This window comes from Salmo salar, chromosome ssa20 (assembly GCF_905237065.1).
Source record: "Salmo salar chromosome ssa20, Ssal_v3.1, whole genome shotgun sequence".
In the NCBI taxonomy this organism is placed as follows: Eukaryota; Metazoa; Chordata; class Actinopteri; order Salmoniformes; family Salmonidae; genus Salmo; species Salmo salar.
The window spans coordinates 44,419,752-44,434,387 of record NC_059461.1 but is presented as its reverse complement, the minus strand read 5'-3'; the positions used below and the strand labels follow the sequence as shown (position 1 = coordinate 44,434,387).

The 14,636-nt window shown below is 43.4% G+C and overlaps 1 protein-coding gene across 1 annotated transcript in view; it reads left to right on the top strand.

The window, feature by feature from the left end:
* ano7 (anoctamin 7) overlaps positions 1–14,636 on the top strand; it is a 76,754-nt gene that overhangs the window by 20,360 nt on the left and 41,758 nt on the right. Inside the window, exons 9-14 of the mRNA XM_045703345.1 lie at positions 2,307–2,475; positions 3,996–4,086; positions 4,294–4,390; positions 6,004–6,147; positions 6,337–6,474; positions 6,792–6,890. Of these exons, the coding sequence (XP_045559301.1) occupies positions 2,307–2,475; positions 3,996–4,086; positions 4,294–4,390; positions 6,004–6,147; positions 6,337–6,474; positions 6,792–6,890 (738 nt within the window). The remainder of the gene's footprint in view (positions 1–2,306; positions 2,476–3,995; positions 4,087–4,293; positions 4,391–6,003; positions 6,148–6,336; positions 6,475–6,791; positions 6,891–14,636) is intronic.

Here is a 14,636-nt window from a genome sequence, read left to right as displayed (position 1 = left end):
CAATCAACTTTTAAGAAAGGCACACCTGTTACTTTGTGGAATTTCTTTCCTTCTCAATGCGTTTGAGCAAATCAATTGTGTTTTTGACAAGGTAGGGGTGGTATACAGAAGATTATGGCAAGAACAGCTCAAATAAGCAAAGAGAAACGACAGTCCATCATTACTTTAAGGGCTCCCGAGTGGCGCAGCAGTCTAAGGCACTACATCTCAGTGCTAGAGACGTCACTACAGACCCTGGTTCGATCCCGGGCTGTATCACGGCCGTCATTGTAAAATAAGAATTTGTTCTTAACTGGCCTGCCTAGTAAAATAAAGGTGTAAAAAAAAGAATGATAGTCATGTACAATCCTGTTACTCTGGTTGTGTTATGTAAGATGCTGTTGTCACCTAACTCTATATCTAAATCCACCACGGCTGTGCACATCTCGTGTTCTTACTCCCACCCCCTGTAAGTCTGAAACTTGCGTATTCGGAATGAGATATCTTTGTTCCGAACAAGTCTCTCATTATCCTCTATTCTAAGAGCAAACAGTTCTTGGTACGAGAACACAGAAGACTATCGGTTAGTTCGACACATTGAGACAGTTGTGGTTGATTAAGAAAATGTAACAAGGTATATATATATGGCAAGGCCCAACTCAGAATCATTAGGCTCTCACTCTATTAATTTTTGTGTGGGTATTGTGACCAGCTTCCTTATCAATAAATTATTAAAGTTTATAATCTGATTAGTGATTGACCTTGTCCCTCCTCATTATTGATAAAAATATCCATTACAACCCCCACATATCACACCTCCTCCTCCATGCTTCACAGTGGGAACCACACATGCGGAGATCATCCGTTCACCTACTCTGCATCTCACAAAGACACGGTGATTGGAACCAAAGGACAGATTTCCACCGGTGTAATGTCCATTGCTCGTGTTTCTTGGCCCAAGCAAGTGTCTTCTTATCATTGGTGTCCTTTAGTAGTGGTTTCTTTGCAGCAAATCATGAGAGCCTGATTCACACAGTCTCCTCTGAACAGTTGATGTTGAGATGTGTCTGTTACTTGAACTCTGTGAAGCATTTATTTGGGCTGCAATTTCTGAGGCTGGTAACTCTGATGAACTTATCCTCTGCAGCAGAGGTGACTCTGGGTCTTCCTTTCCTGTGTTGGTCCTCATGACAGCCAGTTTCATCATAGCGCTTAATGGTTTTTGCGACTGCACTTGAAGAAACTTTCAAAGTTCTAGACGTTTTCCGGATTAACTGACCTTCATGTCTTAAAGTAATGATGGACTGTCGTTTCTCTTATTTGAGCTGTTCTTGCCATAATATGGACTTGGTCTTTTAACAAATAGGGATATCTTCTGTATACCACCCCTACCATGTCACAAAACAATTGATTGGCTCAAACGCATTAAGAAGGACAGAAATTCCACAAATTAACTTTTAACAAAGGCACACCTGTTAATTGAAATGCATTCCAGGTGACTACCTCATGAATCTGGTTGAGAGAATTCCAAGAGTGTGCAAAGCTGTCATCAAGGCAAAGGGTGGCTACTTTGAAGAATCTAAAATATTTGTTTGATTTGTTTAACACTTTTTTGTTTACTACTTGATTCCATATGTGTTATTTCATTGTTTTGATGTCTTCACTACTATTCTACAATGTAGAAAGAAAAACCCTTGAATTAGTACTTGTGTCCAAACTTTTGACTGGTACTGTATGTATGTATGTATGTATGTATGTATGTATGTATGTATGTATGTATGTATGTATGTATGTGTGTGTGTGTGTGTGTGTGTGTGTGTGTGTGTGTGTGTGTGTGTGTGTGTGTGTGTGTGTGTGTGTGTGTGTGTGTGTGTGTGTGTGTGTGTGTGTGTGTGTGAGTGAGTGTGTGAGTATGATTTCATTACTGTACGCCCATACCCAGGAATCTTCTGATAAACATAACTCTAAATCTCACTAATCTTATAAATCTTACCCTGTAATGTTAAATCAAACTTTCATCTTGACTGTAACCAGAGGAGTCATGCCCCTAATGTTTTTGAGGGGGCTCTGATGACCAAAATCTATGTTTTTGGATTATATCTGTATAAAATAAATTGCAACTTGTGATTGTATACAATGAATATCCTTCGGTAACACTGTATTTGAAATTCATGTCATAATATTGTCATAAACGGGACATAAATGTTGTGATGTCTCATGTCACTGAATGTCAAGTAACAAAGGGCATGGTACCTTTGACTCTGACTGTAACCCCAAAACCTGAATAGTTATCCACCGTCTGACTCTGTCCTACGATGTTCCTGCAGGGTCCATTTCAGATGCCAGAGGGGGAGGCAGTGGACCCTCAGTCCTTGAGCATGAGGCAGATCCTCCACCAGTATTGGGCTCGCTGGGCCAGCTGGAAGAATTACCAGCCACTGGATCACATCCGAGAGTACTATGGAGAGAAGATAGCGCTGTACTTTGCCTGGCTGGGTAAGCATTCTCACTGGCAGGGTTTTGTTGGCTTGAAGTAGAAAGTCTGGCTTTTGGAGGAGTACTCGTCTTAGAAGCGGGTTAGCATTTTTTTGGATGACTCATGTACTGGAGGCAGCTCTGTAGAGTGGTCATTAGCAGGCACAGCCACAAAGTCATAAAATCATACTTTAATCCTAACCCTAAACCTAATTAAAATAATAATGATTTAAACATACATTTAATAATAATTTAAACATACATTTAAACAAACATATAAACGTACCTGCAGTGAAGCCGCTCAACATTTACATTATATTCAGTAATCTAAGAGACTCCCATTCAGAGCAACCCACAGGAGCAACCCACAGGAGCAACCAGGGTCAAACACCCTGCCCATGGGCACGTCGACAGATCTCCCACCAAGTCATAATGGAGATCCGAACCAGCAACCTATAGGCCACCGGCCCAAGCTCCCAACCGCCAGGCCACCAACCATCCAAGATCCTCCCACAGTTCCCCGAGAGCTGTCCCTCAACCATCTGAGACCTATCTCTGCTGGCTACCCACTTTAGATTTATACGCACCATATATCTTTAAACTATTCTGTAATATTTAGCATACAATTTGAATCGATCAAATCGAATAGAATCTACAGATTGTGAGTAGAAGATAAATACTTTTACAAAGAGTAGTAATATATTAATAATTGACTGAACAGGTCTCTCCAGATCTCCCAACAATGCTATTTCTAGGGTCAATTTTACATTCATGTTTTGCTTTTCAGCCATTGAGACCAGAAACAAGCTACCTGAGGGCAATACCAGAACAAATTGTATTGATTCTGAATCCTCACAACAAAATCTGCAGAGCTGCGATGATTGTATGCCCAAATATTCAACATCTTGCGTCGTTTTATATATAATCTTATACAACCTGTGCCATGGTATTGGTACATGAAAAATCTCTTCCCAGATATTTTGCAATCAGTATGGCACAGCTGTCAACATCCTGGTCCTCAAATTAAACTGGTATTAATTCCTATTTATGCTATTTTTGTTCCTCTGCCAGTTTTGATCCTTTATATTGGGCAGACAGACCAGTTCCTTGCCTCCTCACGCTGCCACCTGCCTCCTCAATTTTTGGGGTAATGCTGTAGTCAACCCTAACCTTAATTACACTGCTAACCTTAATGCCTAACGCTAACCTTAAATTAAGACCAAAAAACAAATTTTGGTTTTCATGAATTTTTACAATATAGCCAATTTTGACAAGGCAGAGCACATCTAGGGGAAATTGCTCAGTTCTGCCACCAGGACAAGACGCATCCCAATAAACGTCAACCTGCTGCTTAGAATATAATAGTAAGCTTAAATATCCCATAAAGAGACATTTGCAAATTTGCTAGACAACAAAGAACAAGCTCCTTGGCAAAAATATCATCCCAAGACTTACGTCACATCAAATAACCCACATCACACATCACAAGACATAATGAAATTACTCTTCTTTTGCTTACTCTCTCTCTTACCTCCATGTAGGGTTCTACACAGGCTGGCTGCTCCCAGCAGCTGTGGTCGGAACACTGGTCTTTCTGTTTGGGATCTGGCTGATGGTCACTGATGCGCCAGCGTGAGTATGACAGAGGACGACTTCAACCAAGCATGTCGCTCCTCTTCTTAAGCCTCGCCCACCATAATCCGTGTTGAGGGTTCCACCAGGGTTGTGAACATTCTGTTTTTGTTTCCACACCTTAACAAGTGTAAGAACTAATAGTTGAACTCTGCTCAGGTGTGTGTTCAAACAGGGTTTTCTGAATGTCTATTCTCTGTCCCATAGGCGGGAGATCTGTGAGAGCAAGGATGAATTTGTCATGTGTCCTCTGTGCAAAATCTGCTCCTACTGGAACCTATCCAGCATCTGTACCACCTTCAAGGTGTGTGTGTGTGTGTGTGTGTGTGTGTGTGTGTGTGTGTGTGTGTGTGTGTGTGTGTGTGTGTGTGTGTGTGTGTGTGTGTGTGTGTGTGTGTGTGTGTGTGTTCACATGCATGTGTGATGGCATGATTGATTGTACTTACTGTATGTGTTTTAGTGTACAGTGTCCTCAGAAATTATTCACACCACTTGACTTTTTCTACATTTTTATGTGTTACAGCCTGAATTTAAAATGGATTAAATTAAGATATTTCTGTCACTGGCTTACACACAATACCCCATAATGCCAAAGTGGAATTATGTTTTTAGAAATGAATATAAATGGAAAGCTAAAATGTCTTGAATACTTATCTTGAGTCAATAAGTATTCAACCCCTTTTTTTAGGGCCAGCCTAAGTACATTCAAGAATAAAAATTTGCTTAACATGTCATATAATTGCAGTTGCATTGGCTCATTCGGTATGCAATAATAGTGTTAACATGATTTTTGAAAGACTACCCCACACAATCCTCAGTAAGGTCCCTCAGTCGAGCAGTGCATTTCAAACACAGATTCAACCACAAAGACCAGGGAGGTTTTCCAATGCCCTGCAAAGAAGGGCACCTATTGGTATATTGACATTGAATATCCATTTGAGCATGGTGAAATTATGAATTATGGTGAATGGTGTGTCAATACGCCCAGTCACTACAAAGATACAGGTGTCCTTCCTAACTCAGTTTCTAGAGAGGAATGAAACCGCTCAGGGATTTCACCATGAGGCCAATGGTGACTTTAAAACAGTTACAGAGTTTAATGACTGTGATAGGAGAAAACTGAGAATGGAACAACAACATTGTAGTTACTTCATATGTCACGCCCTGACCTTAGAGAGCCTTTTTATTTTTCTATTTGGTTAGGTCAGGGTGTGATTTGGGTGGGCATTCTAGTTTTTCTACTTCTTTGTTGGCCGGGTATGGTTCCCAATCAGAGGCAGCTGTCTATCGTTGTCTCTGATTGGGGATCATACTTAGGCAGCCTTTTTTCCCACCTTAGTTTGTGGGATCTTGTTTTTGGTACTGTGCTGTATGCCCTACTAAACGTTACATTTTCATTTGTATATGTTTTGTTTTCGGTGTTCATTTAATAAATTGAATATGTATGCCTACCTACTGGTCCAATCCTTCCATCGACGAATGTAACACCATAATACTAACCTCATTGACAGAGTAAAAAGAAGGAAGCCTGTACAAAATAAAAAATACTCCAAAACATGCATCCTGAATGCAATAAGGCACTGAAGTAAAACTGGGACATACAGGTGTGCAAAGCTCTTAGAGACTTACCCAGAAAGACTCACAGCTGTAATCGCTGCCAAAGGTGATTCTAACATGTATTGACTCAGGGGGTTCAATACTTATCGAATCAAGCTATATTAGTGTTTTATTTTTCATAAATGTTAGAATTGTTCTTCCACTTTATTTTGTGTAGATTGTTGACAAAAGAGAATTAAATCCATTTGAATCCCACTTTGTAAAAACAAAATGTGGAGAAAGTCAAGAGGTGTGAATACGTTGTGTGCCCACTGCCCATGCCGTTTTACTACATACTGTATGGCCATCCTCTCTTCACAGGCAGGGCTGTTATTTGACAATGGGGGAACGGTATTCTTCAGTATTTTCATGGCTCTATGGGCTGTCACTTTCCTGGAATACTGGAAGCGCACCAGTGCAGTGCTGGCCCACCGATGGGACTGTTCAGAGTTTCAGGAAACTGAGGTACAGTACAGTACAGTATGATCACAGTGATTATATTATTTTGGAAAGCCCAATCGATCCTAAGTTCAGGCATGTCAAGTTTGTATGTGAAAACTATTTCTAAGATGCACAATTTCAGATTTTCTGTCATGGAGCAATAAGGAATGACAGATTTTGGATGTTGTTCCCGTTTAACCCTTTGTGACCCAGGAGCGCCCAAGGCCAGAGTTCACTGCCACAGCGCCTATGACCCTGCGGAATCCTGTGACTGGTGCAGAGGAGCCTTACTTCCCAAAGCGACGCCGCTTCAACCGCACCCTGACCGGCGGCATGGTCATTATGATCATGGTAACGTGCTGCAGGACAATGTTCTTTAATCCTACCTTGGGGTCGCACAAGGGTGCACATTTTTGTTCTAGCCCAGCACTAGCACACGTGACTAGCAAGTAATTAGCAAGCACTTGATTAGTATAATAAGGTGTGTTGGGCTTAAACAAAAGTCTGCACACACTCTGGCCCTCCAGGATTAGAGTTGCCCATCCCTGATGACATGTGAGATAGGAAGTCAACTTATGATGACATGAATTAATGACTAATGAATTACATTAATCAACAATCCCCGAAAAGTCCTAACTTTATTTTTGATGCATTTTTGTCTCTCACAGGTATCCGTAGTGCTGATGTTTGTGGTGGCAATCATCCTTTACCGGGTGATTCTGAGCATCATCATTTACAAATCTCACAATGTCTTCTTGATCTTTTCTGTGAGTCCCTTTCTAGACCTAAAACCCACTATAGTTGCATCATTCTAGTGTAATTAGAAACTGTTCTTCTACCATTAACAGGACAATGATTAATACAAGTTCTAAAGACTATTGCTCTCTCAGACAACATACTGGAGAAATAAATATTTCATGAATTTGGCGTTACTACTGTTAGCCCCTACAAACGCAATGAATAACAGATTCATACATAGAAAAACAGATAGTCCAAAAATAAATCAAAACTAAATATGCTTTGAAGTGAAGCAAAAAATAAAAAATAAAAATCACCATGTAATTATGCGTATACCTTTGACATAGAAATGCCACATTCACACGGCACCGGGATACCATCAGACGAGTCCCGTGACACTTGTGGGGGTCGTTGAGTAAAACATATTAGTTTGTAGCCCAAAACATTTTGGACGCTACAGACGTTTTGGTGAGAAGAAAGATATTTGTGATGTCTTCTGCTCTAACAAACAGCACTGTAGCTCTGCCACCTTCCACAGCAGATGTGGAATGCCGACATTGGCAAATGCGGTGACTGAGATGCAGCCCATGCAAAAACTCATATCTCTAGTTGAAACAGACAGATCAGAATGGGGATTTGTTTATTATGTTAATTAGATATCCACGGGGGCGCAGAAATTGACTCTAGATTTTTGGGTTCAAGCAGCGAAGCTGGGTGAAACCCTATTGTATTTGTTGACATTCATTATTATTACACATCTTCAGTCAAGGACATGCAAATTCTTGTGAAATGGTAAGGCCTAGGAGGGTGCAACTTGGCGTGATGGTAAAGTCCCATGGGCCATACCCTCTCAAGCAATGCCATGTCAATTGGCCACATGGTGACGCTATAACATGCGATTGAAGATGTAAACTAACCCAGTTTGATAAAAAATATATATTTTTACCCTTATTTTACCAGTTAAGTTGACTGAGAACACATTCTCATTTACAGCAACGACCTGGGGAATAGTTACAGGGGAGAAGAGGGGGATGAATGAGCCAATTGTAAGCTGGGGATGATTAGGTAACCATGATGGTATGAGAGCAAGATTGGGATTTTAGCCAGGACACTGGGATTAACACCCCTACTCTTACGATAAGTGCCATGGGATCTTTTGTGAACGTCCCATCTGAAAAACGCCACACTACACAGGGCAATGTCCCCAATCACTGCCCTGGGGGATTGGGATATTTTTTTAGACCAGAGGAAAGGGTGCTTCCTACTGGCCATCCAACACCACTTCGAGCAGCATCTGGTCTCCCATCCAGGGAATGACCAGGGTCAACTCTGCTTCCTTCAGAAGCAAGACAGCAGTGGGATGCAGGGTAGTATGCTGTGTGTGCGTGCGTGCGTGCGTGCGTGCGTGCGTGCGTGCATACAGAGGAACTCTGCCTAGAAGGCCAGCATCCCAGAGTCACCTGTTGACGTTGAGATTGGTGTTTTGCGGGTACTATTTCATGAAGCTCCAGTTGAGGACTTTGTGAGGCGTCTCAAACTAGACACTCTAATGTACTTGTCCACTTGCTCAGTTGTGCACCGGGGCCTCCCACTCCTCTTTCTATTCTGGTTAGAGCCAGTTTGCGCTGTTCTGTGAAGGGAGTAGTATACAGCATTGTACAAGATCTTCAGTTTCTAGGCAATTTCTCGCATGAAATAGCCTTAATTTCTCAGAACAAGAATAGACTGACAAGTTTCAGAAGAAAGTTCTTTGTTCTGGACATTTTGAGCCTGTAATCGAACCCACAAATGCTGATGCTCCAGATACTCAACTAGTCTTTCAAAAACAAGGGCATTTCTAAGTGACCCCAAACTTTTGAATGGTAGCGTGTATATATGTGTATATATACAGTATATACAGTTGAAATTGGAAGTTTACATACACTTAGGTTGGAGACATTAAAACTCATTTTTCAAACACTCCACAAACTTCTTGTTAACAAACTATAGATTTGGCAAGTCGGTTAGGACATCTACCTAGTGCATGACACAAGTAATTTTTCAAAAAAAATTTACAGACAGATTATTTCACTTATAATTCACTGTAACACAATTCCAATGGGTCAGAAGTTTACATACAGTGAGGGAAAAAAGTATTTGATCCCCTGCTGACTTTGTACGTTTGCCCACTGACAAAGAAATGATCAGTCTATAATTTTAATTGTAGGTTTATTTTAACAGTGAGAGACAGAATAACAACAAAAAAATCCAGAAAAACGCATGTCAAAAATGTTATAAAATGATCTGCATTTTAATGAGGGAAAAAAGTATTTGACCCCTCTGCAAAACATGACTTAGTGGCAAAACCCTTGTTGGCAATAACAGAGGTCAGACGTTTCTTGTAGTTGGCCACCAGGTTTGAACACATCTCAGGAGGGATTTTGTCCCACTCCTCTTTGCAGATCTTCTTCAAGTCATTAAGGTTTCGAGACTGACGTTTGGCAAGTCGAACCTTCAGCTCCCTCCACAGATTTTCTATGGGATTAAGGTCTGGAGACTGGCTAGGCCACTCCAGGACCTTAATGTGCTTCTTCTTGAGCCACTCCTTTGTTGCCTTGGCTGTGTGTTTTGGGTCATTGTCCTACTGGAATACCCATCCACGACCCATTTTCAATGCCCTGGCTGAGGGAAGGAGGTTCTCACCCAAGATTTGACGGTACATGGCCCCGTCCATCGTCCCTTTGATTCGGTGAAGTTGTCCTGTCCCCTTAGCAGAAAAACACCCCCAAAGCACAACGTTTGCACCTCCATGTTTGATGGTGGGGATGGTGTTCTTGGGGTCATAGGCAGCATTCCTCCTCCTCCAAACACAGCGAGTTGAGTTGATGCCAAAGAGCTCCATTTTGGTCTCATCTGACCACAACACTTTCACCCAGTTGTCCTCTGAATCATTCAGATGTTCATTGGCAAACTTCAGACGGGCATGTATATGTGCTTTCTTGAGCAGGGGGACCTTGTGGGCGCTGCAGGATTTCAGTCCTTCACGGCGTAGTGTGTTACCAATTGTTTTCTTGGTGACTATGGTCCCAGCTGCATTGAGATCATTGACAAGATCCTCCCGTGTAGTTCTGGGCTGATTCCTCACCGTTCTCATGATCATTGCAACTCCACGAGGTGAGATCTTGCATGGAGCCCCAGGCCGAGAGAGATTGACAGTTCTTTTGAGTTTTTTCCATTTGCGAATAATCGCACCAACTGTTGTCACCTTCTCACCAAGCTGCTTGGCGATGGTCTTGTAGCCCATTCCAGCCTTGTGTAGGTCTACAATTTTGTCCCTGACATCCTTGGAGAGCTCTTTGGTCTTGGCCATGGTGGAGAGTTTGGAATCTGAATGATTGATTGCTTCTGTGGACAGGTGTCTTTTATACAGGTAACAAGCTGAGATTAGGAGCACTCCCTTTAAGAGTGTGCTCCTAATCTCAGCTCGTTACCTGTATAAAAGACACCTGGGAGCCAGAAATCTTTCTGATTGAGAGGGGGTCAAATACTTATTTCGCTCATTAAAATGCAAATCAATTATAACATTTTTGACATGCGTTTTTCTGGATTTTTTTATTGTTATTCTGTCTCCCACAGTTCAAATAAACCTACCATTAAAATTATAGACTGATCATTTATTTGTCAGTGGGCAAACGTACAAAATCAGCAGGGGATCAAATACTTTTTTCCCCTCACTGTACACTAAGTTGACTGTGCCTTTTAAACAGCTTGGAAGATTCCTGAAAATGATGTCATGGCTTTAGAAGCTTTTGATAGGCGGAATGACATCATCTGAGTCAATAGGAGGTGTACCTGTGGATGTATTTCAAGGCCTACCTTCAAACTCAGTGCCTCTTTCCTTGACATCATGGGAAAATCAAAAGAAATAAACCGAGACCTCCGAAAAAAAATTGTAGACCTCCACAAGTTTGGTTCATCCTTGGGAGCAATTTCCAAATGCCTGAAGGTACCACATTCATCTTTACAAACAATAGTACGCAAGTATAAACACCATGGGACCACGCAGCCGTCATACCGCTAAGGAAGGAGACGCGTTATGTCTCCTAGAGATGAATGTACTTTGGTATGAAAAGTGCAAATCAATCCCAGAACAACAGCAAAGGACGTTGTGAAGATGCTGGAGGAAACCGGTACAAAAGTATCTATATCCACAGTAAAACGAGTCCTATATCGACATAACCTGAAAGATCTCTCAGCAAGGAAGAAGCCACTGCTCAAAAACCACCATAAAAAAAGCCAGACTGTGCTTTGCAACTGCACATGGGGACAAAGATCGTACTTTTTGGAGAAATGTCCTCTGGTCTGATGAAACAAAAATAGAACTGTTTGGCCATAATGATCATTGTTATGTTTGGAGGAAAAAGGGGGAGGCTTGCAAGCCGAAGAACACCATCCCAACCGTGAAGCATGGGGGTGGCAGCATCATGTTGTGACTATGCTGCAGGAGGGAATGGTGCACTTCACAAAATAGATGGCATCATGAGGTAGGAAAATTATGTGGATATATTGAAGCAACATCTCCATACATCAGTCAGGATTGTTAAAGCTTGGTTGCAAATGGGTTTTCCAAATGGACAATGATCCTAAGCATACTTCCAAAGTTGTGGCAAAATTACTTAAGGACAACAAAGGCAAGGTATTGGAGTGGCCATCACAAAGCCCTGACCTCAATCCTATAGAAAATCTGTGGGCAGAACTGAAAAAGCATGTGCGAGCAAGGAGGCCTACAAACCTGATTCAGTTACACCAGCTCTGTCAGGAGGAATGGGCCAAAATTCACCCAACTTATTATGGGAAGGTCACAACCTTCCCATAGGCTACCCGAAACGTTTGACCCGAGTTAAACAATTTAAAGGCAATGCTTCCAAATACTAATTGAGTGTATGTAAACTTCTGACCCATTGGGAATGTGATGAAAGAAATAAAAGCTGAAATAAATCATTCTCTACTATTATTCTGACATATCACATTCTTAAAATGAGGGTGTGATCCTAACTGATCTAAAACAGGGAATTTTTACAAGGCTTAAATGTCAGGAATTGTGAAAAACTTTATTCAAATGAATTTGGCTAAGGTGTATGTAAACTTCCGACTTCAACTCTATATGTATGTACCAGAAGCTTCTTGTCACGGTTGTCGTAGGAATGAGAGGACCAAAGTGCAGCGTGTGCAGCGTGTGTGTCGTTCCACATTTTATTTATACTGTGAAACTATGGGATACATAAACAATAAACTGAACTAACAACCGTGACGCAGAGGTGAAACATACACTACTCAAAATTAATCTCCCACAAACCCATGTGAGACAAACACCAACTTAAATATGACCTCCAATTAGAGACAACGATGACCAGCCGCCTCTAGTTGGAGATCATCCCAAACACAGCCCAACATAGAAATACAAAACTAGAACAACCCAACATAGAAATACAAAACTAGAACATAACATAGAAAACTTAAACTAGAAAACCCTACCTGTCACGCCCTGACCTACTCTACCATAGAAAATAACAACTTACTATGGTCAGAAAGTGACAGTATCCTCCCCAAAAGTGCAGACTCCGAATGCAACTAAACAACAAAAGAAAAAAAAGGGAGGGTAGGGAGGTTGACAACTGTTTATGGCGGCTCTGGTGCAGTACACAGAACCTTATTATCCAGCGGATCCTCCAGCAGAGGAGGCGGCTCTGGTTCGGGGCGTAACCGCCGCTCCGCCCGCTAAACCCTCTGCTTCTCTGCAGATCATCGCCGGAGGCTCTGTACTGCGGACCACCATCGGAGGCTCCGGGCTACAGGCCGCCGCCAGAGGTTCTGGGCTGCGGGCCGCCGCCAGAGGTTCCGGGCTGCGGGCCGCCGCCCGAGGTTCCGGACTGCGGACCGTCGCCGAAGACTCCGGACTGGAGGACGTCGCTGGAGGCTCCGGACTGTGGGCCGTCTCAGGAGGTTCCGGACTGTAGGCCGTCTCAGGAGGTTCCGGACTGTAGGCCGTCTCAGGAGGTTCCGGACTGTAGGCCGTCTCAGGAGGTTCCGGACTGTAGGCCGTCTCAGGAGGTTCCGGACTGTAGGCCGTCTCAGGAGGTTCCGGACTGTAGGCCGTCTCAGGAGGTTCCGGACTGCAGGCCGTCTCAGCAGGTTCCGGACTGCAGAACGTCGCCGGAAGCTCTGGACTGGGAACTGTCGCCGGAAGCTCTGGACTGGGAACTGTCGCCGGAAGCTCTGGACTGGGAACTGTCGCCGGAAGCTCTGGACTGGGAACTGTCGCCGGAAGCTCTGGACTTGGAACTGTCGCCGGAAGCTCTGGACTGGGCAGGCGCACTGGAGGCCTGACACGGGGGGCTGGCAATGGTGGCGCCAGACTGGTAACACGCACCTCAGGGCAAGTGCGTGGAGCAGGCACAGGGCGTACCAGGCTGGATAGACTCACTGGAGGCCGGGTACGTGGGGCAGGCACAGGATATACTGGGCCGTGGAGGCGCACTGGAGGTCTCGAGCGTATAGCTGGCACAACCCGTCCTGGCTGGATGCTTACTTTTGCCCGGCAAACGCGGGGAGCTGGCACAGGACAAACTGGGCTGTGAATACGCACTGGCGACACAGTGCGCAGCGCTGGCACAGGATATCCTGGACCGAGAAGGTGAACTGGAGACCAGGAGAGCTGAGCTGGCACCACCCTTCCTGGCTGAATGCTCAACCTGAATCGGCAAATGCAGGGCGCGGGCACAGATCGCACCGGACTGTGAATACGCACTGGCGACACAGTGTGCATCACCGCATAACACGGTGCTTGCTTCTTCACTCACTCCCCACGGTAAGCACGGGGAGTTGGCACAGGTCTCCAACCTGACTCTGCCAATCTCCCCATCTGCCCCCCCCCAAAAAAAAAATTGGGGGCTGCCTCTCGCACTTGCCTCGTGGTTGGTATAGTGCCTAGTAGTATCGCCGCTGCGCTCTTGCTGCCTCGATTTCCTCTTTAGGACGGCGATACTCCCCAGCCTGCCTCCAGGGTCCTTTCCCGTCCAATATCTCCTCCCAAGTCCATTTGTCCTGCTGATCACACTGCTTGGTCCTTTGGTGGTGGGAGATTCTGTCACGGTTGTCGTAGGAATGAGCGGACCAAAGTGCAGCGTGTCTGTCGTTCCACATTTTATTTATACTGTGAAACTATGCAATACACAATCAATAAACTGAACTAACAAAAACAACAAACCATGACGCAGGGATGAAACATACACTACTCAAAATTAATCTCCCACAAACCCAGGTGGGACAAACACCACCTTAAATATGACCTCCAATTAGAGACAACGATGACCAGCTGCCTCTAATTGAAAATCATCCCAAACACAGCCCAACATAGAAATACAAAACTAGAACAACCCAACATAGACATACAAAACTAGAACATAACAACATAGAAAACGTAAACTAGAAAACCCCCCCGTCACGCCCTGACCTACTCTACCATAGAAAATAACAACTTACTATGGTCAGGACGTGACACTTCTAAAGCCATGACATCATTTTCTGGAATTTTCCAAGCTGTTTAAAGGCACAGTCATCTTAGTGTATGTAAACTTCTGACCCACTGGAATTTTGATAAGTGAAATAATCTGTCTGTAAACAATTGTTGGAAAAACTACTTGTGTCATACACAAAGTAAATGTCCTAACTGACTTGCCAAAACTATAGTTTGTTACCAAGAAATTTGTGGAGAGGTTGAAAAACGAGTTTTAATG